Genomic DNA, 21,774 nt, shown 5'->3' on the forward strand with positions numbered 1-21,774 from the left:
GTTACAACTTGGGAAAATTTTAACACCTAGCAAATGTTTGTTTATTTTGGAACATGCGTTCGGGAAAAAGTGTGAAATTATGACCGCGAGGGAGCCATAAGGTTATGTGCACGATTTGTATACTTGGGACCGAGGATATTGCTTGACTGCTCGACATATTTAGGTTTCGATGCAGCGTGGGTATATTCTATATGAAAATAGAAGGAAAACGTTCGGGACCAAGCTCTGACCTCAAGGGAACGCCGGTTCTCGAACGACCGCTTGTTCGAGGGAACGCAGTTTCACTGTAAGTCCTAACATTTAGGAGTGAACCCCTCCACTCATAACCTATATGCCCCATTGATATATTCATCATATACGGGTAAACTTAACACTAAGCTTGTACGGAAACACAACATGTCCGTGTATCCGTTTTGTACGGGTAATGTTACTTGTATATTTCCGAACATCCATAATATACGGGGTTTGTACACGCCAGTATATTTATCATGTACGGGAAACTAAACATTCCCGGGCCCTAGCCGTGAATTTATCCACCCAGCATTGTCAAATTCAATTACTTTGTATCATATAGATGTCATTGTAATTTCTTCAACGGCTGTTAAAACACATAAAAGCGTTAATATTTCTACAAAACGCGACTCCTTTTACTCTGAAACACGGAAAAACAAATAAGTCAATGGTATATGTAATACATTTACATGTTGATCGTATCATATAGCTGTCAAATGTAACACCACTCAGCATTGTCAAATCTTATTCTTCCGTATCATAAAGATATTCTTGTTTCTCAAAGTAACACGGAAATATGTATACACGTCAATGGTATAAATGTTGTTCGTATAATATATGCTGTCAAATGATAACAAATTTCCAAACTTTTTTGCAACATGGGTGTACGGGAAAAAGTACATTTCCGTATATCAATAGTGTGTGGGAATTGTTACTTTTCCGTACACTCACCATGTACGGGAACTTGTATATTTCCGTACATCCATAATATACGGGAATTGTACACGCCCGTATATTCATCGTGTACGGGAATTGTTACTATTCCGTACACTCACCGTGTACGGGAACTTTTATATTTCCGTACATCCATAATATACGGGAATTGTACACGCCCGTATATTCATCGTGTACGGGAATGGTATAATCCCGTATTTTCAAAGTGTACGGAGACCGTACATGCCCGTACACTCAAGGTATACGGAGATGTACAGTACCGTACATCCATCAAAATAGTAAAACTACCAGTCGTTAGTCAAATCACTCAGCATTGTCCTATTTAATTATTTTTTAGTATTCAGACCTCTTTCTAATTGCACAAAAAGCAGTCAACACTGATTAAAGCATTATATTTTCTACAAATGTGATTTTTACTAACACCTTCCAATTTTCCTAAATACAGTGATTTTTTTTAAGTATATGGTATAAATGTTGTTCATATTATACATGTTGTCAAAGTAAACACGAAGAGACCTAATTTGATTACAGAATTCATGTTTTTACTATAACATTGATGTACGGGTTAGTACACGCCCGTACTTCAAATCCCGTATACTCAAGATGTAGGAGTTTTGTGAATATACGGGTCCGAACACTCCCGTATATTCAACATCCCGTACACTTACCGTACCAGTGGATATACGGGTTTCAGTACATTCCCACATATTTACCCATTTTCCGCAGTGAAATCCGTTCAATTGTGGATGTAAACATCGGACAATCCAACTCAAACGTGTCGGGATTGGTGATATTTTTTTGTAATTCGGATGAGTCGACTTTTCGTTACCTTGACTTTTTTCAATAGGTCCCGAAAAAGTCGACATAACGAGTTTCGACTGTAATTAAAACATTGTTTATGTACCTATTTTATCAGTTTGCTGAAAAATAATCATCTTTACATATTTTTTCTAGAATCCTAAGACTTATGTAGTTACTCCAAAATTTGGCTCTAGAAGAGCATGGCTTATCAGTTCTGTGATCATAAAACACCCTGTATGCTGGGCTGACCACTGGTCAAAATAAATACAAGAAGCTTGCTATCTTTCTTCTAGATCTCTTTTACACATTGGAGAACCTCAACAATTAATGCACCAGTCAGTTGCAACCACGCCCCCCTGGCTGAGGTCCGGGGGTATACCGGGGAAAGGCGGGGAAATGGGCCATGGTTTTACCTTCAAGGTGTCCCGCAGTGCCGGGTGCATGTGGTGGTTTTGTCTTCGCGTTTAAAATAGCGGGGAATGGGCCTTACCATAGGTCCCTTGGGTGTGGGGGCATTTGGCGGAGATTTTACCAGCAGTTTGTACCCGCAGGGCGGGGATTTAGAGGGCTTGGCTGGACCGAAAGTCAAAGTCTCGGCTATTTCCTGGACCTGGGGGGGGGGTGTTACAATTGACTGTTGCATGATGGCCATTTATTCAGGATTCTGGAAAGAATATGTAAATGTGATTCACGTACACACTTCCTGGCTTCCAGGAAAAACTTACATTGTTGAAAAAGGCTTCGAAACAAAGTAGACACAGAAATATCTTCAACATTGGGTCATAAAATTGATTGAGTGAAAATGCTGAAAATATGAGCAAGTTGCTGAAAGGCTGATTGACAGTTGAAATGATCACATGACTTGCAAGCTGTTGAAAAAAAAACATTTCACACTTTTTAAAACTTTTTTTATTGTGCTATTTTTAAGGTTAAACCCAGCAAGGTATGATCTTTTAATCATGTAAAAAATGGATTGACGCGGCCTGAAATGTTCATGATTTCAAGTTTGCAGGGATTTTCCTCAATATTATTTCAGGGATATTGTAAAAGAACATGGTATTGCTGTTGTGGACTGTTCATGGGCTCGGCTTGAAGACACACCATTTAACAAGATGAAGGGCAATAACACCAGACTTCTTCCTTACTTGGTGGCTACAAATCCAGTCAACTATGGAAAGCCTTGCACTCTCAGCTGTGTAGAGGCTTTTGCAGCAGCAATGTTTCTTGCAGGTATATGTATTTGAATTTATATCAGTTTATAAGTAATGGTCTGTATTTATCAACATGATAACTGTGAAGATCATATTAGAGTACATCCAAGGAAAATGAATACTATGAATTGCTTTTGTTGTACTCTAATATGATCTTCAGAGTCTTGCTCCTTTTTATGATGAAAAATTGTAATTTTATATCTTGTGTAGATAGTGACTAGAAGTTATCATATAATCATAATGAACTGCTTGACAATGTTTTTTGGTAATAAAGACATCTCCACCAAGTTTGATCAATGGTCAATTTGCATCAGTAACTCCACAGTTATGCATTATTTATATATTTAAAAAGAAGAAGTAGACATAATATCTCAGTCAAGTTTGATTGAGCAATAAATCCTCTTACTAACCCAATTTACAACAAAGTTTTTCTCCTTTTGCATTAAAGGGACTGTAACGAATCTCAGGACAATTATCTAATAGAATGTGTGAGGCTTTGATATCATAATTGTAAAAAAAACCAGTGTCGCCAAAATTGCAGTCCAGCGTCATATCCACTGAGCTACGAAGGCTTACTCTAATTGAGTGACATAATTACGCTATACACCTACCTCAGTAATATCATGTAATAACACTGACTAGCCAATCACGCATAAGGAATGAATTCTACCAGATAGACATATCCAGTAATCTTTTTTAATGGAAAGATACGAAATAACTGCTTAACTTAAATAAATTGTAAACTATGTGGTAATTCAGTTAGTAAGTTCAATGCATTGTACACATCATCACAGAGTGTACCATCACTCTGAAGTGAGTATGGTAATCAAGTGCAGATACGTCATGTTTATATAATTATATTGCTGGTCACAAGACATTCCAATGTGATAAAGTTTCAGTATACTTTTGTAATGTTCAGTTGCCATATTTTCTGTTTTTATGTTTTTGCATGTCTGTTGGAACATTATGATACAGAAACAAAATCAAATGTGTTGTCTGTATCAGTGCTTCTAAGAGCTTGAAATCTCAATCGGTCAGGGACTGTTTATAGCTCGACTATTCGAAGAATATGGAGAGCTATACTACTCACCCAAGCGTCGGCGTCACACCTTGGTTAAGGTTTTGCATGCAAGCACACATAGGTTAATATCTCAGCAACTACTTGAGGTATTGCATTGAGACTTTATACATTGGTACTCAACCATCCAACCTACTTAATTAACTAAGTTAGAAAACTCTAGTTTGCATTTAATGAAAATAATAGGCCTTTATTAATTGACTTAGAAATTCTGGTTAAGGTTTTGTGTGCAAGCACTCATAGGTTAAAATCTCAGCAACTACTTGAGGTATTGCATTGAGACTTTATACAATGGCACTCAATCATCCAACATACTTAATTAACCAAGTTAGATAACTCTAGTTTGCATTTAATGCAAATAATTTCACTTCATTATTTGACTTAGAAATTCTGGTTAAGGTTTTGCATGCAAGCACACATAGGTTAATATCTCAGTTACTTCTTGAGGTATCGCATTGAGACTTGATACAATTGTACTCAACCATCCAACCTACTTAATAAACCAAGTCAGATAACTCTAATCTGCATTTAATTCAAATAATGGGCACCTTTTTGATATAGAAATTTTGGTTAAGTTTTTGCATGTTACTACTTTTAAGTCAATACCTTAGCGAATAAGTCATGTATTGCCTTGAAACTTTTCACACAGGCCCCCAACCATTTAACTCTTCTTTAATCAAGTAAGATAACTCTATATTTCATATTATATAATTTTTGCCCCTTTACTATGAGACTTAGAAATTCTGGTTAAGGTCTTGCATGTTAGCACACATAGGATAATATCTCAGCAACTACTTGATGTATTGCGTTGAGACTTTATACAATGGTATTCAACCACCCAACGTAATTGAATATCCAAGTTAGATAACTGTATTTTGCAAATAATGGCCCTTTATTATTAGACTTAAAAAATTCTGGTTAAAATTTTCCATGTAACCACATTTATGTTAATATCTCAGCACATCATGTATTGCATTGAAATCTAAACTAACAGTGATCCATGCATGTTTCGCCAAAACTTTTCAATCCATACATTGAAAAGCTGCGGAATAGTCGAGCACGCTGTCTCTGTGACAGCTCTTGTTATATATTTAAAATTAATTAAACTAATTGTTTTAAATGTGCAATTTTTAGCCGGATATTTCATCGAAAAATTACGGGTTATAGAATGGCGAAAACCGGGCGGGCGGGCGTGTGTTAACAATTTTATGTTAAAGTTTTCATTTTATGTAATAAAATCAAAAGTTTTTATCCAATGGTAATCAAACTTCATATAATGGTAGAGCATAATGAGAGGAAGTACAGTGTACAATAACCATAACTCTATTCTTGCTTATTACTGAGTTATTGCCCCTTGTTACTTTTTTTTGTCCGGAGTATAACTTGAAAAGTACTGGATGGCATTCATTGGTACTTCATACAATGGTAAAGCACAGTGAGAGGAAGTGCAGTGTTCAAGAACCATAACCCTACCTAAACTAATTACTGAGTTATTGCCCTTTATTTGTTTTTTTTGCCGTCAATTTTTTTATCCAGACATTAACTTGCTAACTACTAGATGGAATTTATTAAAACTTCATACAATGGTAAAGCACAATGAGAGGAAGTGAATTGCACAAGAACCATAACTCTATTTCAGCTTATTACAGAGTTACTGCCCTTTGTTACTTTTTCTTGTCCGGAGCATTACTTAAAAACTATTGGATGGGAATTTAATAAAACTTCATACAGTGATAGATCATAATGAGAGGGAGTGCAGTGTACAGGAACTGCAATTCTATTTCAGCTAATTACATAGTTAGTGCCCTTTGTTACTTTTTCTTTTCCGGAGCATAACTTGAAAACTATTAGATGGAATTTAATAAAACTTCATAGAGTGATAGATCATAATGACAGGAAGTGAAGTGCACAAGAACCATAACTTTATTTTAGCTTATTACAGAGTTACTGCCCTTTGTTACTTTTTTCTTGTCCGGAGCATAACTTAAAAACTATTGGATGGGATTTAATAAAACTTCATACAGTGATAGATCATAATGAGAGGGCGTGCAGTGTACAGGAACCGCAATTCTATTTCAGCTTATTACATAGTTAGTGCCCTTTGTTACTTTTTCTTGTCTGGAGCATAACTTGAAAACTATTAGAAGGAATTTAATAAAACTTCATACAGTGATAGATCATAATGACAGGGAGTGCAGTGTACAGGAACCACAATTCTATTTCAGCTAATTACAGAGTTACTACCCTTTGTTTCTTTTTTCTTGTCCGGAGCATAACTTGAAAACTATTAGATGAAATTTAATTAAACTTTATAGAGTGATAGATCATAATAAGAGGAAGTGTATTGTACAGGAACCGCAATTCTTTTTCAGCCAATTACAGAGTTATTGCCCTTTGTTACCTTTTTCTTGTCCGGAGCATAACTTGAAAATTATTGGATGGAACTTAATAAAACTTCATACAGTGATAAATCATAATGAGAGGGAGTGCAGTGTACAGGAATTGAAAATCTATTTCAGCTAATTACAGAGTTGCTGCCTTAGGAGAAAGAATTCCACGGCCATAAAAATTCATTAATTTTCATCAAATCTTTATGAAACTTGCTCAGAATATTTGTCTACTTGTTGTCTTAAACATTTGTGAATATGGGTCACCTCAGATCAAAAACTAGGTCACAAGATCAAATCTTAGGATATATTTTCCTGATGTCATAATTTTTTTTTTAAAAATCATGAAACTTTTCATGAAACTTATTAAAAAAAATTCTCCAGGATATCTTAGTCACATTTAAGTATAATTGATTTTCAAGATACTTTTACATTTTTTTTCTCGAGGATATCATAGTCACATTAAAGTATAATAGAATTTAAGCATAAATTACAGTTTTTTCCTGCAGGATATTGATTTTTTTTCAATTTTCATGACATTTGGTTACTTTACATACATACACAGTATAAATATGGGTCTTTTTGGATAAAAATATTAGGTCACTAGCTCAAAATTGCATTGTCAAATAAAAATCCCGCTTTAATGTGGTGTTGCCGCATTGGCGTCTTGTTTCTTAATATTTTCTTAAAATGATGTGTGAAGCACACTTAGGGGTCATTCACTGCTGTTAATCGAGTGTGTTGCTGTTTATATCCCATGGAATTATGGCACAACTAGGTTAATTATGCCCCCCTTCGAAGAAGAAGGGTATATTGCTTTGCACATGTCGGTCCGACGGTAGACCAAAGCTTGTCCGAGTGATAACTCAACAATTCCTACATGTATGGTCATCAAACTTGACATGAGGGATGGGCCTGACCAGTAGATAACCCCTATTGATTATAGGGGTCATCAGGTTAAAGGTCAAGGTCAAAGTGACCTTTAATGGTAAAAGGATTTTAAAGCTTGTCCGTGTGATAACTCAACAATGCATAAGCCTATGGTCATCAAACTTGACATGGAGGGTGAGCCTGACCAGTAAATGACCCTGAATGAGTTTAGGGGTCATCAGGTCAAAGGTGACTTTGAATAATAAAAGGTTGTCCAAATGATAACTCTGCAATGCCTGTACCCATGGCCCTCGATTTTGACTTGGAGGTTGGGCCTGACAAGTAGATGACCCCTATTGATTTTAGGGATCATTGAGTCAAAAGTCAAGGTCACAGTGAAGTTGAATGCTCAAAATGTTGTTGGAGTAATAACTGGACAATGCCTGCACTCATGGCCCTCAAACTTGTCTTGGGGGTTGGGTCTGACCTGTACATGACCCCTTTTGATTTTAAGGGTCATCAGGTCAAAGGTCAAAGTCACAGTGACCTTAAACGCAAAAAGCTTGTCTCTGTGATAACGTGACAATGCCTGCACCCATGGCCCTTAAAGTTGACATTTAGGTTTTGGGTGACCAGTTGATGACCCATATAGATTTTGAGGTCATAAGGTCAAAGGTCATGGTCATAACTCATATTCGTCATTACATTTTCATCATATTTACTTATTCCCTGCTGGTAAAAGGATACATTTTTATCTGCAAATATCAGTCATCATATGAACATGATTAAAAACTGTACCTACTTTCCTCACACTTCAATCATAAAACTGCCTCAAAGGCATCCAATGTCAATGACAAATCAGCTGTCATTTCGGTCCATGCATATTTTATTCAATTGTCCAAATAATCCTAACAACATGGCCCCGATTTCTCGAAACTTCTTAAACTGCTTGGATTAGTAACGAGTTTAAACCCATTATTCGTTTTAACTCGACCACTTTGTTAAACAGAATTTCACGAAAGCGTTTAACAACCGGTTTAATTAATCGAGTATAACGCGATTATCTTTTTGGTAGTTTGGGTCAAAGCATGGATACTCTTCAAATAGAGGTAAAGCTCAACCAAACATCATATACCTGTCAAGTCGTCTGTTTACAACAACGATGGCGTCATGCAATAAAATAGCGAAAAAAAGGTGTGCAAACTGGACAGACAAGGAAAAGGCGACGGCTATTGGTCTGATTGTGGAAGAGGAGGGCAGAGGATTGTTCTCAACGTCCGTGGGGCCTCTCAAGGTGCACACGAGAAAAAACAAATGTGGGAGAACATCTGCCAACGCCTTAACGCGTACGTTCCAGCATATTTTAATGACTAGCTTTTCCATGTTGAAATTGGCTTAAAACTCTTGTTTTGTAAGCGACCAATGCTACATCTTCCAGTTGACCTATAATTTTAGGATAATAGTATGTATAATCTCGAGGTACGATAACATGTATTTTTGGTCCAAAGGATGAATCAAACTGTTTGTTTTTTTAAATTTTAGATCAGGACTTTGTGTCGAAAGAAGGTCTGTGGAGGACATCAAAAGTATGTTTAAAAACAGTAAATCTCTTGGTATGTATAAATGTCAAGTTCTTTGAATAATGTCTCATTAAAGTCTTGAAATAAATGCTGTGTTTAAACAAATATCATGAATGATTGAAAGATCATAACACAACTTCTGATTTAAACTGATGCAATTATGGCCCCCTTCCAAGAAGAGGGGTATATTGCTTTGCACAAGCATGTCGGTATGTCGGTCCGTCGGTCCGTCGGTAGACCAAAGCTTGTCTGAGTGATAACTCAACAATTCCTGGACGTATGGTCATCAAACTTGACATGAAGGTTGGGCCTGACCAGTAGATGACCCCTATTGATTTTAGGGCTCATCGGGTCAAAGGTCAAGGTCACAGTGACCTTTAATGGTAAAATAATTTTAAAGCTTGTCCGAGTGATAACTCAACAATACCTAGACCTATGGTCATCAAACTTGATATGGAAGTTGGGCCTGACCATGAGATGACCCCTATTGTTTTTGGGGGTCATCGGGCCAAAGGTCAAGGTCACAGTGACCTTGAATAGTAAAAGGATGTCTGAGTGATAACTCGACAATGCCTGCACCCTTGGCCCTCATTCTTGACTTGGAGGTTGGACCTGACCAGTAGCTGACCCCTATTGTTTTTGGGGCTCATCGGGTCACTGATCAAGGTCATAGTGACATTGAATGGTAAAAGGTTGTCCGAGTGATAACTCAACAATGCCTGCACCCATTGACTTGGAGGTTGGGCCTGACCAGTATATGACCCCTATTGTTTTTGGGGGTCATCGGGCCAAAGGTCAAGGTCACAGTGACCTTGAATGGTAAAAGGTTGTCAATGTGATAACTCGACAATGCCTACACCCATGGCCCTCAAACTTGACTTGGAGGTTGGGCCTGACCAGTAGATGACCCCTATTGTTTTTGGGGCTCATCGGGCCAAAGGTCAAGGTCACAGTGACCTTGAATGGTAAAAGGTTGTCCGTGTCATTACTCGACAATGCCTGCACCCTTGGCCCTCATTCTTGACTTGGAGGTTGGGCATGACCAGTAGATGACCCATATTATTTTTGGGGGTCATCGGGCCAAAGGTCAAGGTCACAGTGACCTTGAATGGTAAAAGGTTGTCCGTGTCATTACTCGACAATGCCTGCACCTATGGCCCTCAAACTTGACTTGGAGGTTGGGCCTGACCAGTAGATGACCCCTATTATTTTTGGGGGTCATCGGGCCAAAGGTCAAGGTCACAGTGACCTTGAATGGTAAAAGGTTATCTGAGTGATAACTCAACAATGCCTGCACCCAGGGCCATCAAACTTGAATTGGAGGTTGGGCCTGACCAGTAGATGGCCCCTATTGATTTTAGGGGTCATTGGGCCAAAGGTCAAGGTAACAGTGACTTTGAACAATAAAAGGTTGCCCGAGTGATAACTCAACAATGCCTGCGCCCATGGCCCTCAAACTTGACTTGGAGGTTGGGCCTGACCAGTAGATGACCCCTATTGATTTAAGGGGTCAGAGGTCAAGGTCACAGTGACCTTGAAAGCAAACTCGACAATTCCTGTACCTATGGTCATCAAACTTGACATGAAGCTTGGGCCTGACCAGTAGATGACCCCTCTTGACTTTGGGGGTCATCAGGCCAAGGTCAAGGTCACAGTAACCTTTAACGCAAAAAATGTTAACAAATCTTCTCCCACTGGGCCAGTGATATCTCAACAATGCCTGAATCTATGATCATCAAACTTGACATGTAAGTTGGGCCTGACCAGGAGATGACCCTTATTGATTTTAGTAGTCATTGGGTCAAAGGTCAGGTTCACAGTGACCTTGAATGCGAAAATGTTTCAAGTGATAATTGGACAATGCCTGCACCCATGACCCTCAAACTTGACTTGGAGTTGTGTCTGACCTGTAGATGACCCCTTATGATTTAAGGGGTCATTGGATCAAAGGTCAAGGTTACAGTTACCTTGAACGAAAAATGCTTGTCTGTGTGATAATTTGTCAATGCCTGCACCCATGGCCCTCAAACTTAACATTTAGATATTTGGTGACCAGCTGATGACTACTATGGATTTTGAGGTCATAGAGTCAAAGGTCATGGTCATAACACACTCTATCCTCAAACTTTGAATGGTCATAATCTTAAAACTGCCTCAATGGCATACAATGTTAGCAACAAATCAGCTGTCATTTCGGTCCATGCATATTTTATTCAATTGTTCATATAATCCTGACAACATGGCGCTCAGGGGGGCATAATGTTTGACAAGCATCTCTTGTTAGTTATGTTATAACAACTGAAATCAGTCCGCTGTATGTTTGCACCATTTGAATAATTATGTCTTTTTTTCCAGTAAAAGGCAAATTAGATGCAGCCAAAAAAACAGGGGGTGGTCCTATCAAACTCTCCTGCCGAAGAGATCTTGGCAGACCACCTAAGGGATGTTAACCGGCGACAAATAGACGGCATCCCTGGGGGTGTTGAAACATATGTTACAGGTATAGAACACCATTCATTTGGAAAATAATTCAATAAAACATTTTAAGCTGCAGAACATATCTTCAACCATAACTGCAGCAATTAAACTGTTATATCTATTCAATCACCTTTTTTCAGGGTTTAAATGAGAAATACAATATTCCCCCTTTTTACAAAATGTATATGTTAGCATAATAAGTCATGTATTAGTACTAAACAACTAGTATTTATATATTTAAAAAACAAAACAAAAAAAACATGTATTGCAGTATCATCAGTGCCAGAAGTGAACATGCCTTCTACTCCAACGGAGGATGTTACTGTTATGCCATTGTGTAATATTGTACTTTATTCCTTTGTTCAACATACACCTTATCACATCTTATCCACGCAGAACATGCTTTAACATTTACAATCGATTTCAACATTAAATTAATTTTACATCTTATAATGCATGCTTGTTTAAACTGTACAATCTGCCATTTTGTACTCTTGTTGTACTGGTACCTACTTCTGAAGCTAATTATAAATATTTTACTGACAAGGTGTACACAAATAATATATGCAGCAAATGAACAACATGATATTCCACTTTTGCACACAATGACCAAGTATAGCACCCACAAAATTTCTCTTGCAGTATTCTCTGTATCAGCTGTACACGAAACTGCGTGTCACCTGACCAACCACAGCCACCAGTTTCTTGTCCAGGTACCAGTGTAGCCTGTGACCCTGCAGAGGCTCTTGACAACAGTTTTGACTATGATTCCCCAAGTAACACGTGAGTTATATTTGAATCTTGAGTATGCTTTAAATTTACATTTATAAACTTATAAACTAGATCCATCACAGTATGAGACAAAGGATTCTGATCATATCTTGTATGCATGCTCAGTCATTTAAATTAGACTTTCGGATGAACAAGCCCGGATTCTTTTACTTTTGTATGAAATCATAGTTATGAACAAGCCCTGCTATATAAAATTCAGAATTTGAGCAAGTCCGGAAGACATTTTACAAGCGCAGGGCTTGTAGGCTTGTGTTAATTGTGCATGCTAAATTGGTTTGACTGCATTTTGGGAGAGAAGCAGAGTTTCACTGAAAGTGAGTCATTCTGTGGCAAGTGTTGAAGAGGGTATGTGTATCCGTTATTTTAATGTTAGTATTAAATTGTAATAATTGTAAAAATATTTCAGGTATCAGATTGTCATGGACTGTGCAAGTGGAAGTACAGTGGAAAAAACAGACTTCCAGAAAGATAACAAAAGATACCTTTTAAACTTTTTGTTTGTAATGCAACAACAAATTGTTTGTTTGTAAAAAAGAAGTATTTTGGTATTAATAAGACTTTTAAATATATTTAATAAAACCATTTGGTATTTATTGAAATCTCATACTAATGCTCATATCAGTTTAACCAATTTGTTTTTTCTTCATTTAAAAGCTGAATTAAATTTATTTACATTATTATGTGAATGACAATTCTTAGATAATATTTTTCATTTATCAGGTAAAAAAACTTCCCGCAAGCGCAAAAGACTGTCAGAAGAACGCTTGTTTGCGCTAGAGGAAAAAAGGCTGCTGGCAGAAATAAGAGCATACGACAGCCAGTATCTCTTTTATCAAAATAAAATAAAGAAAGACAATGAAATTTATGAGCTAAACAAAAAAATTCCTTCTTAAAAGAATAAATGAAGAATAAATGTGTTCAATTTGATTGCCAGGCGCCGATAACTTGAAACTTCTTAAGTCTCTTATATTATAAACAGAACTAAGCTAATCACACTTTTTTGTATTTCGATAAGATGCATTATATTTAATTCTTAGAGTTTTAAGACATTATGTAGAAATAACGTATATAATATTAGAATAAACCATTTTTCAAAATCGATTTTCAGTATGTTTGAAGGCTTATTGAAATAAGAGACTTAAGCTTGTTAAGCCTAAGATGTTTGGAGAAATTTGGGCCTGAATGTTTGAATTAACAGTTGTACTCTCTCAAATTTAGATATCATTTAATTTGGTAATATAATAAATATAAGAAAAAGTTGGTTTGGCCATTTATGCATACAATTCAATTTTAAAATTTAACTCGCAATATAACATATCTCAAATATTTAGAAACTGACAAATTTTGTATTTCTTCAAATTACTATTTGATCTTTTGTTAAAAGAGTTCTGTCACTGAGCAACGTACAAGCAAAAATTGGTATTAATTTGTCTGATGCGAAAATTGAACAGTTGACTAATCAGTACATTGGTGAGACTACAACTTTAAATTCAGACTGGAATATCATAATTTGATGTGATGTCTTTTGTAAAAGAAATAGAGAATATTTGTTAAATTTAGTTTAAGATATAGAGGATATTTGTTTATTTCAGTGTAAGATCGTATTTTATTTCACGAGTGTCATAGAAAATGTATTTTTTTCTATGATCACGAGTGAAATTAAATACGATCTTACACTGAAATAAACAAATTTTCTGTTTCTTTTATGCTTATTTTCGGAGTTTTATTTGATTTTTATTTATTTCTGAATTACCCCTTTTTTTGAAAAGGGTGGGTTTTACGCCGCTACCCGTGGGGTGCCCCGCATGAATAATTATAGCTGTCAACTTCTATTTTCGGTTTGCTGAGAAATAGTTCTCTGCTATTCATTCTTCTAGCTTAATATTCGCTCATCTTTTATTGGAAAGCTTTATGAACAGTAAACAATGAAGTTTTATTAGTGTACATATGTTCCAAAAAATAATGAAAACACTTTTATTTTAATATAAGCATGAATGCATAACCAAATTACTACGACGCTATTTCAAGAATGAAAATTTGGAAGGTCAAATGTGTTAGCAAAACAAATGTGGATGCTCATTGGATTTTAAACATTCTTCTTAGTTTAAGACTGCATGTGTTTCATAGTAAATTAATATTCAGTCATCTTACTGTCAGAGACCAGTATGTTTCGCGTTAAAACAGGTTTGTTTTCCAGATAAAGAGTGAATGCCACGCTAGTTTGTTGACACATTTTGAGGTGTGGGTGGGGTAAAAATATCGGATGTATCTGTAAATTGTTGTGTGAATTTTCCAGGAAGCTCATTTTACGTACTACAACGGCAAACAGTTTAAAATACATTTGAACGATGATATAAAATTTTATTTATGTTCGAACAGTTGTTTTTGTCTGTAATTTGTTTGGTTTGAAAGCAAATGTTCGAACATTCAGCTTCAAAGATCAGGAAAATGTTTGAAAAACGGGATAACTGGTAATAAACGGTAAGTTGTTAATTTCTAATTATATATTTATTTCAATTTATAAAACGTTTCTTTAATTTTTAAACATTTTTTAACATAATTTACTGAAGTCCAGTGTTCTGTTTTGATCAAGGCAAGTACATGTAACAACAAAGGAATTTAAAAGTAGTTCTGAAAGTTGATATTTTCACGCCTTATTTTGCAGTGAAAATATCAAATTGATATTTTCACTGTTGTTATTTCACTGTTAAAACCCCATATTTCATCGTAAAGCATGAAAGAAATAAATATATATATCACATGGGCTTTTTTGGCAAATTATAACATCTTAATTACACTTAAAGTTGTTAATAAAATTCATAGATTGAACTTAAATGACCTGATTAGCCTTGAATATTGGTATTTAAGAGAATAAGGTGAAGGTCTTGATTTGAATGCTTTTGAAATTTTTTTTTGCTTAATTGCTTGAATAGAAACACTTCAGATTTAATTAAATTGTTTTGTTCCATCTGGTCATTATAATCATCTTTTATGTGAAAACACAAATGCAAATAAAATGTTTTTTGTTTAAAATGGTATGTGACTCACATTCAAACCCATTATGTTATCATTTTATATATGTATAACTGAATTATATTTTGATCATGTAATGAGGAATACGATTGTGTACAAATTACTTAATAAATGTATTGAATCTCTTATATCTTGTTTTCATAACCAAAAGCCATATTTGGTACCCAAGAAGAAATACACTTCTTTAAAAAAGATCATCATGATTGCATGGTTAATGTCCCAAAATGGTATAAATATAGACTATTATAATCAGAAATTAGTGTTCAAATGTTTATTTCGTCGGTGTCCGGTTAAAGTTTTTAGGCAAGTTGGGATTTTCACTTATAAGTCCAATACCTTTCATTCAATTGAGTTAATACTTCACACAGTTGTTCAGGGCCATCACATGATGAGGTTAGATAACTCCATATTATTCTTTACACAGATTATGGCCCCTGATTGACTATGAAACTTAGGTTAAAGTTTTAGGGCAGGTTGGGATATTTATAAATAACTTCTATACCCTTTGTTCAATTGACTTAATACTTCACACAGTTGTTCAGGACCATCACAGAATGAGGTTACATAACTCCATATTATCCTTAATACAAGTTATGGCCCCTGATTGACTTAGGTTAAAGTTTTAGGGCAAGTTGGGATTTTCACTTAAAACTCCAATACCATTCATTCAATTGACTTAATACTTCACACAGGTGTTCAGAGCCATCACATAATGAGATTAGATAACTCCATATTATCTTTTATACAAATTATGGCCCCTGATTGACTATGGAACTTAGGTTAAAGTTTTAGGGCAGGTTGGGATATTGTTTAATAACTTCTATACCGTCTTTCATTTGACTGACTTCATACTTCACACAATTGTTCAGGACCATCACCCAATGAGGTTAAATACAAGTTATGGCCCCTGATTGACTTAGGTTACAGTTTTAGGCAAGTAAAAGTTAAGGGCAGGTTGGGATTTTATGCGTTATATTTACTTCTTTAAGATTTTTTATAAATTATATAAGAAAAATCTGTATGCTAATTAGAAGAAACCATTTTTCATTTATCAAAATCCATTATTAGTATGTATTTTGGCTAATTGAAATAAGCGACTTAAGCCTGTTAAGCATAGGAAGTTTTGAGAAATTTGGGCCTGATGTGTATGTGTGTAATGAACTTTTTTACAAAGTTAAATATATATTTTGATTACCATGCTTTGTAGGCTTCAAGGAGGAGTGCAAAGTATTGTTAGAGAAATTTCGGTGGGGTAGATCATTTTTTCCTGTGAACTCAGAGCTTCTAGACCTTTACGGAGAGTGTCAAGACAGCCGGGAGGTGGTTGCAGCGCAACAGGCATACTTGACCAAGCTGCAGACAGAGAAACTGGAGAAAAGTGCTGAGTACCAGGGTGAGATGAGACACTTTTTCATTGAAGGATATTTGAACAAGCTGATATGAATCAGGCTCCATACCATTTCTTGGGAAGAAATCATTCCTTATTATTCTCTGTTAGAGACCTGAAGAGAACACTCAATGTCCCTAGTTAACACGCAACTTGAGTTGTGGATACCTAGACCACTCTTACCCTATATGGTTCATTTAAAAGGTTTTGAACTAAAAATTAACAGTTTTTAGCTCGACTATTCGAAAAAAATATGGAGAGCTATACTACTCACCCAAGTGTCGGCGTCGGCGTTGGCGTCACACCTTGGTTAAGGTTTTGCATGCAAGCACACATAGGTTAAAATCTCAGCAACTACTTGAGGTATTGCATTGAGACTTGATACAATGGTACTCAACCATCCAACCTACTTCATTAACCAAGTTAGATAACGCTAGTTTGCATTTAATGCAAATAATAGGCCTTTATTATTCGACTTAGAAATTCTGGTTAAGGTTTTGCGTGCAAGCACACATAGGTTAATATCTCAGCAACTACTTGAGGTATTGCATTGAGACTTTATACAATGGTACTTGACCATCCAACCTACTTAATCAACCAAGTTAGATAACTCTTCTTTGCATTTAATGCAAATAATAGGCCTTTATTATTCGACTTAGAAATTCTGGTTAAGGTTTTGCGTGCAAGCACACATAGGTTAATATCTCAGCAACTACTTGAGGTATTGCATTGAGACTTTATACAATGGTACTCGACCATCCAACCTACTTAATTATCCAAGTTAGATAATTCTTCTTTGCATTTAATGCAAATAATAGGCCTTTATTATTTGCTTTGAAATTCTGGTTAAGGTTTTGCGTGTAAGCACACATAGATTAATATCTCAGCAAATACTTGAGGTATTGAATTGAGACTTGATACAATGGTACTCAACCATCCAACCTACTTAATTAACCAAGTAAGATAACTCTAGTTTGCATTAAATACAAATAATGGCCCCTTTTCTGACATAGAAATTCTAGTTAAGGTTTTGCATTTAACCACTTTTAAGTCAATACCTCAGCAAATACATCATTCTTCTTTAATCAAGTGAAATAACTATCTTTCATATTATATAATTTTTGCCCCTTTATTATGAGACTTAGAAATTCTGGTTAAGGTCTTGCATGTTGGCACACATAGGTTAATATCTCATCAACTACTTGATGTATTGCGTTTGCGTTGAGACTTTATGCAATGGTTTACAACCACCCAGCGTAATTGAATGACCAAGTTAGATAACTGTGTTTTGCAAATAATGGCCCTTTATTATTAGACTTAAAAATTCTGGTTAAAACTTACCATGTAACCACATTTATGTTAATGTCTCAGCAAATCATGTATCGCATTGAAATCTAATCTAACAATGACCCATGAATGTTTCGCCAAAACTTTTCAATCCTTGCATTGAAATGCGGCGGAATAGTCGAGCGCCCTGTCTCTGTGACAGCTCTTGTTAGCTTATGCGATGGTAATGTGTACGTAGTATGTGCGGCCGTGCGTCTGTAAACAATTCCTTGTTAACACGATACAGCCTTCAGTTTTGATTGTATCTCGATGAAACTTGTAAAGTATCTACATATCCATTAGAGCTTGGTTCCTTTCCAGATCCGCCCATGCATGCCTAGATTATGGGCCTTGATAGTATTAAAAAATGCGTTAACATGATACAGTCTTCAGTTTTAATTGTATCTCGATGAAACAGTATTTGGATTTCCATTAGAGCTTGGTTTCTTTCGAAAACCAGCTAGATCTGCCCATGCATGCCTAGATTATCGGCCTTGAAATGATACGATTTTGGGCCTTGATAGTATAAAAACATGCTATTGTGTAAAAAATACTTGGGAACATGATACAGTCTTCAGTTTTTAGTGTATCTTGATTAAACTTGTAAAGTATTCAATTATCCATAAGAGGTTGGTTCTTTTGGAAAACAGTGATGTTGTCCACACAAACCCAGCCAGTAAAGCATAGGCCCTTTTGGGCCTCTTGTTTTTTTCAACCACTGAGTGGACATTTCTGCCAAAAAGTTTTGTAGACCAAAAAGAAAAAAAGAAGTGGCCTTATTTCATATGACGTGAAGTATAAAATTATGAAATGTTTACTCTAGTGTAGATATTGTTATAGGTTATGTGATTGACTTAATTACTATTAGTTTTTATGCCCCCGAAGGTGGGCATATTAAAATCGCACTGTCTGTCCGTCCGTCCGTCTGACTGTCCGTCCAGCTCAATAACTCGTGTCCGGGCTGTAACTTTCCCTTGTATGGACAGATTTTAAAATAACTTGCTACATGTGTTCGGCATACCAAGACCACGTGTCGCGTGCAAGAACCGTGTCCCTACCTCTTAGGTCTAGGTCACATTTAGGTGTTTATTCACAATGGAATGCTGCATATAAGGACATAGAGTATAGGTTGTCGTGTCCGGGCTGTAACTTTCCCTTGTATGGACAGATTTCAAAATAACTTGCCACATGTGTTCCACATACCAAGACGACGTGTCGCGTGCAAGAACAGTGTCCCTACCTCTAAGGTCAAGGTCACACTTAGGTGTTTATTCACAATGGAATGCTGCATATCATGACATAGAGTATAGATTGTCGTGTCCGGGCTGTAACTTTCCGTTGTATGGACAGATTTTAAAATAACTTGCCATATGCGTTCGGCATACCAAGACGACGTGTCGCGTGCAAGACCCATGTCCCTATTTCTTAGGTCAAGGTCACACTTAGTGTTTATTCACAATGGAATGCTGCATATAACGACATAGAGTATAGATTGTCGTGTCCGGGCTGTAACTTTCCCTTGTATGGACAGATTATAAAATAACTTGCCACATGTGTTTGACATACCAAGACGACGTGTCAGGTGCAAGACCTGTGTCCCTACCTCTTAGGTCAAGGTCACACTTAGTGTTTATTCACAATGGAATGCTGCATATAAGGACATAGAGTATAGGTTGTCGTGTCCAGGCTGTAACTTTCCCTTGTATGGACAGAATTTAAAATTACTTGCCACATGTGTTCTACATACCAAGACGACTTGACGCGTGCAAGAACCGTGTCCCTACCTCTAAGGTCAAGGTCACACTTAGGTGTTTATTCACAATGGAGTGATGCATATAAGGATACAGAGTATGGGTTGTTATGTCCGGGCTGTAACTTTTTCTTGTATGGACAGATTTTAAAATAACTTGCCACATGTGTTTGACATACCAAGACGACGTGTCAGGTGCAAGACCTGTGTCCCTACCTCTTAGGTCAAGGTCACACTTAGTGTTTATTCACAATGGAATGCTGCATATAAGGACATAGAGTATAGGTTGTCGTGTCCAGGCTGTAACTTTCCCTTGTATGGACAGAATTTAAAATTACTTGCCACATGTGTTCTACATACCAAGACGACTTGACGCGTGCAAGAACCGTGTCCCTACCTCTAAGGTCAAGGTCACACTTAGGTGTTTATTCACAATGGAGTGCTGCATATAAGGATACAGAGTATGGGTTGTTATGTCAGGGCTGTAACTTTTTCTTGTATGGACAGATTTTAAAATAACTTGCCACATGTGTTCGACATACCAAGATGACTTGTCACGTGCAAGACCCATGTCCCTACCTCTAAGGTGAAAGATACACTTAGTCTTTATTTACAATGGAATGCTGAATATAAGGACATAAGAATGTAGGTTGTCAAGTATGGGTGGTATTTTTTTATGTTTAGAGGCAATTTAATATAACTTGCCATATGTATTTATTTGATCTTTAACTTTTCATGTACTGACCTTGTTCATAGGTCAGTGTTACATTCGGGGGCATTCGTCACATACTGTGACAGCACTTGTTTTATTCTCCATTCTACAGACCTGACAGATATGGATTTGAGAAGAAAACATTTTAACCCCAACAGAGCTACCAGCACGGACCTGCCATATTATAGGTACACTAGGCCCCAGTTTCTTCAATATTCTGATGTGTAATGCACCAGTCAATTGTAACCACGCCCCCCCCCCCCCCCCCCCCCCCCCCCCCCCCCCCGGTCCGGGGGTATACTGTGTATAGCCAAGGGGATGGATGGGCCGGGTTTTTACCTTTCACACAGTGCCGGGTGAATGCAGTGGTTTTGTTTTCGGATTTTACCATCAGTTTGAGCATCGGGGATTTTAGCCAGGCTTGGCTGGACCATAAGTCAAAGTCTCCGCTATACCCCGGACCTGGAGGGGCAATTGCATGGTTACAATTAACTGGTGATTTTTTAAAACAAAGACAAGTTAATCTTATTTATCTGAAATAAAATTTACCTTAATTTTAAGCCTCAAAACTTTTTAAAAAGTGAGTATTACACAATTTATACCAAATAAAAAAAGGGTGCTGAGTTTTATCCTGATATAAGGAGCTTAGAATGTTTAGAGAAATTGGGGTTATGTAAGTTTCAGATGTTTCAATTTTAACATGGAATAGTAATAACCACTTTAAAATACTATATAAGTATAAGTATTAACATTTTAAAAATATTCCGCTGAAAATAGTTATAAATTCTGTTTCTGAAGGTTTTATTGTCTCTTATTTATGTCACAGTTACTTTATACAGAAATATGGAAGAAACTTATTTAATTTTAAGTAGTTGACATTTTGTGACAAAGCTTGTGTTTCTAGGAAGAGACATGGAGACTATTCATGCCTTGGGTTTCCAGCCCCTAGGGTTAAGGTCAAGGTTACTGCTGCTTAAAGTAGAAAAAACTGAATAACTTTAGTTAGGGTTGTAGACCATACATGGGATTGCATTTAAGGCCCCTTGCGTCAAGGTCAATGTCAGGAGATTATCACCATGTGTCCGCCATGATCTACCAATTAGCATAATTGGCAATTATTAGTCCATTGTTTTCATAACATCAATAATGTTGACAATCAATGGGTAGTCGTGTATACAGTGTTTGCTTAACTTTAGGCAGTATATAAATTTAACACTAAAGAGGTAACAATCTCAGCCCAAATATCCAGGAAATTTATCAGAAAGGTTGTTTTGATAATTTTTAAGTCAAGTTCGAATATGGGTCATCTTGGGTGAAAAATTAGGTCACAGCCCAAATATGGAAAAACCTTGTTAACACAACAGTTTCGTCAATTTTACAGGTGAGTGATTTATGGCAATTAT

At 36.4% G+C, this 21,774-nt stretch overlaps 1 protein-coding gene and 1 long non-coding RNA gene across 7 annotated transcripts in view; both read left to right on the forward strand.

Annotated features, from left to right (window-relative positions):
- The window catches only part of LOC128211604 (18S rRNA aminocarboxypropyltransferase-like), a 40,817-nt gene that overhangs the window by 16,262 nt on the left and 2,781 nt on the right, over window positions 1-21,774 (forward strand). For 3 of the 4 annotated variants that reach the window (XM_052916612.1, XM_052916601.1, XM_052916591.1), the window contains exons 3-5: window positions 2,804-2,997; window positions 16,404-16,589; window positions 20,484-20,559. In XM_052916612.1, the coding sequence (XP_052772572.1) occupies window positions 2,804-2,997; window positions 16,404-16,589; window positions 20,484-20,559 (456 nt within the window). The remainder of the gene's footprint in view (window positions 1-2,803; window positions 2,998-16,403; window positions 16,590-20,483; window positions 20,560-21,774) is intronic. The other variant, XM_052916608.1, reaches the window with a different exon arrangement.
- LOC128211629 (uncharacterized) lies at window positions 8,429-16,379 on the forward strand. 3 transcript variants are annotated; one of them, XR_008257328.1, is made up of 6 exons: window positions 8,429-8,659; window positions 8,856-8,926; window positions 11,249-11,393; window positions 11,643-11,708; window positions 12,014-12,154; window positions 12,570-16,379. It is a non-coding gene; the product is annotated as an uncharacterized LOC128211629 (long non-coding RNA). The 3 variants fall into 3 exon arrangements; XR_008257330.1 differs by having other exon boundaries at window positions 8,856-8,899; XR_008257329.1 differs by having other exon boundaries at window positions 8,429-8,899.

This window comes from Mya arenaria, chromosome 2 (genome assembly GCF_026914265.1).
Source record: "Mya arenaria isolate MELC-2E11 chromosome 2, ASM2691426v1".
NCBI classification, from domain to species: domain Eukaryota; kingdom Metazoa; phylum Mollusca; class Bivalvia; order Myida; family Myidae; genus Mya; species Mya arenaria.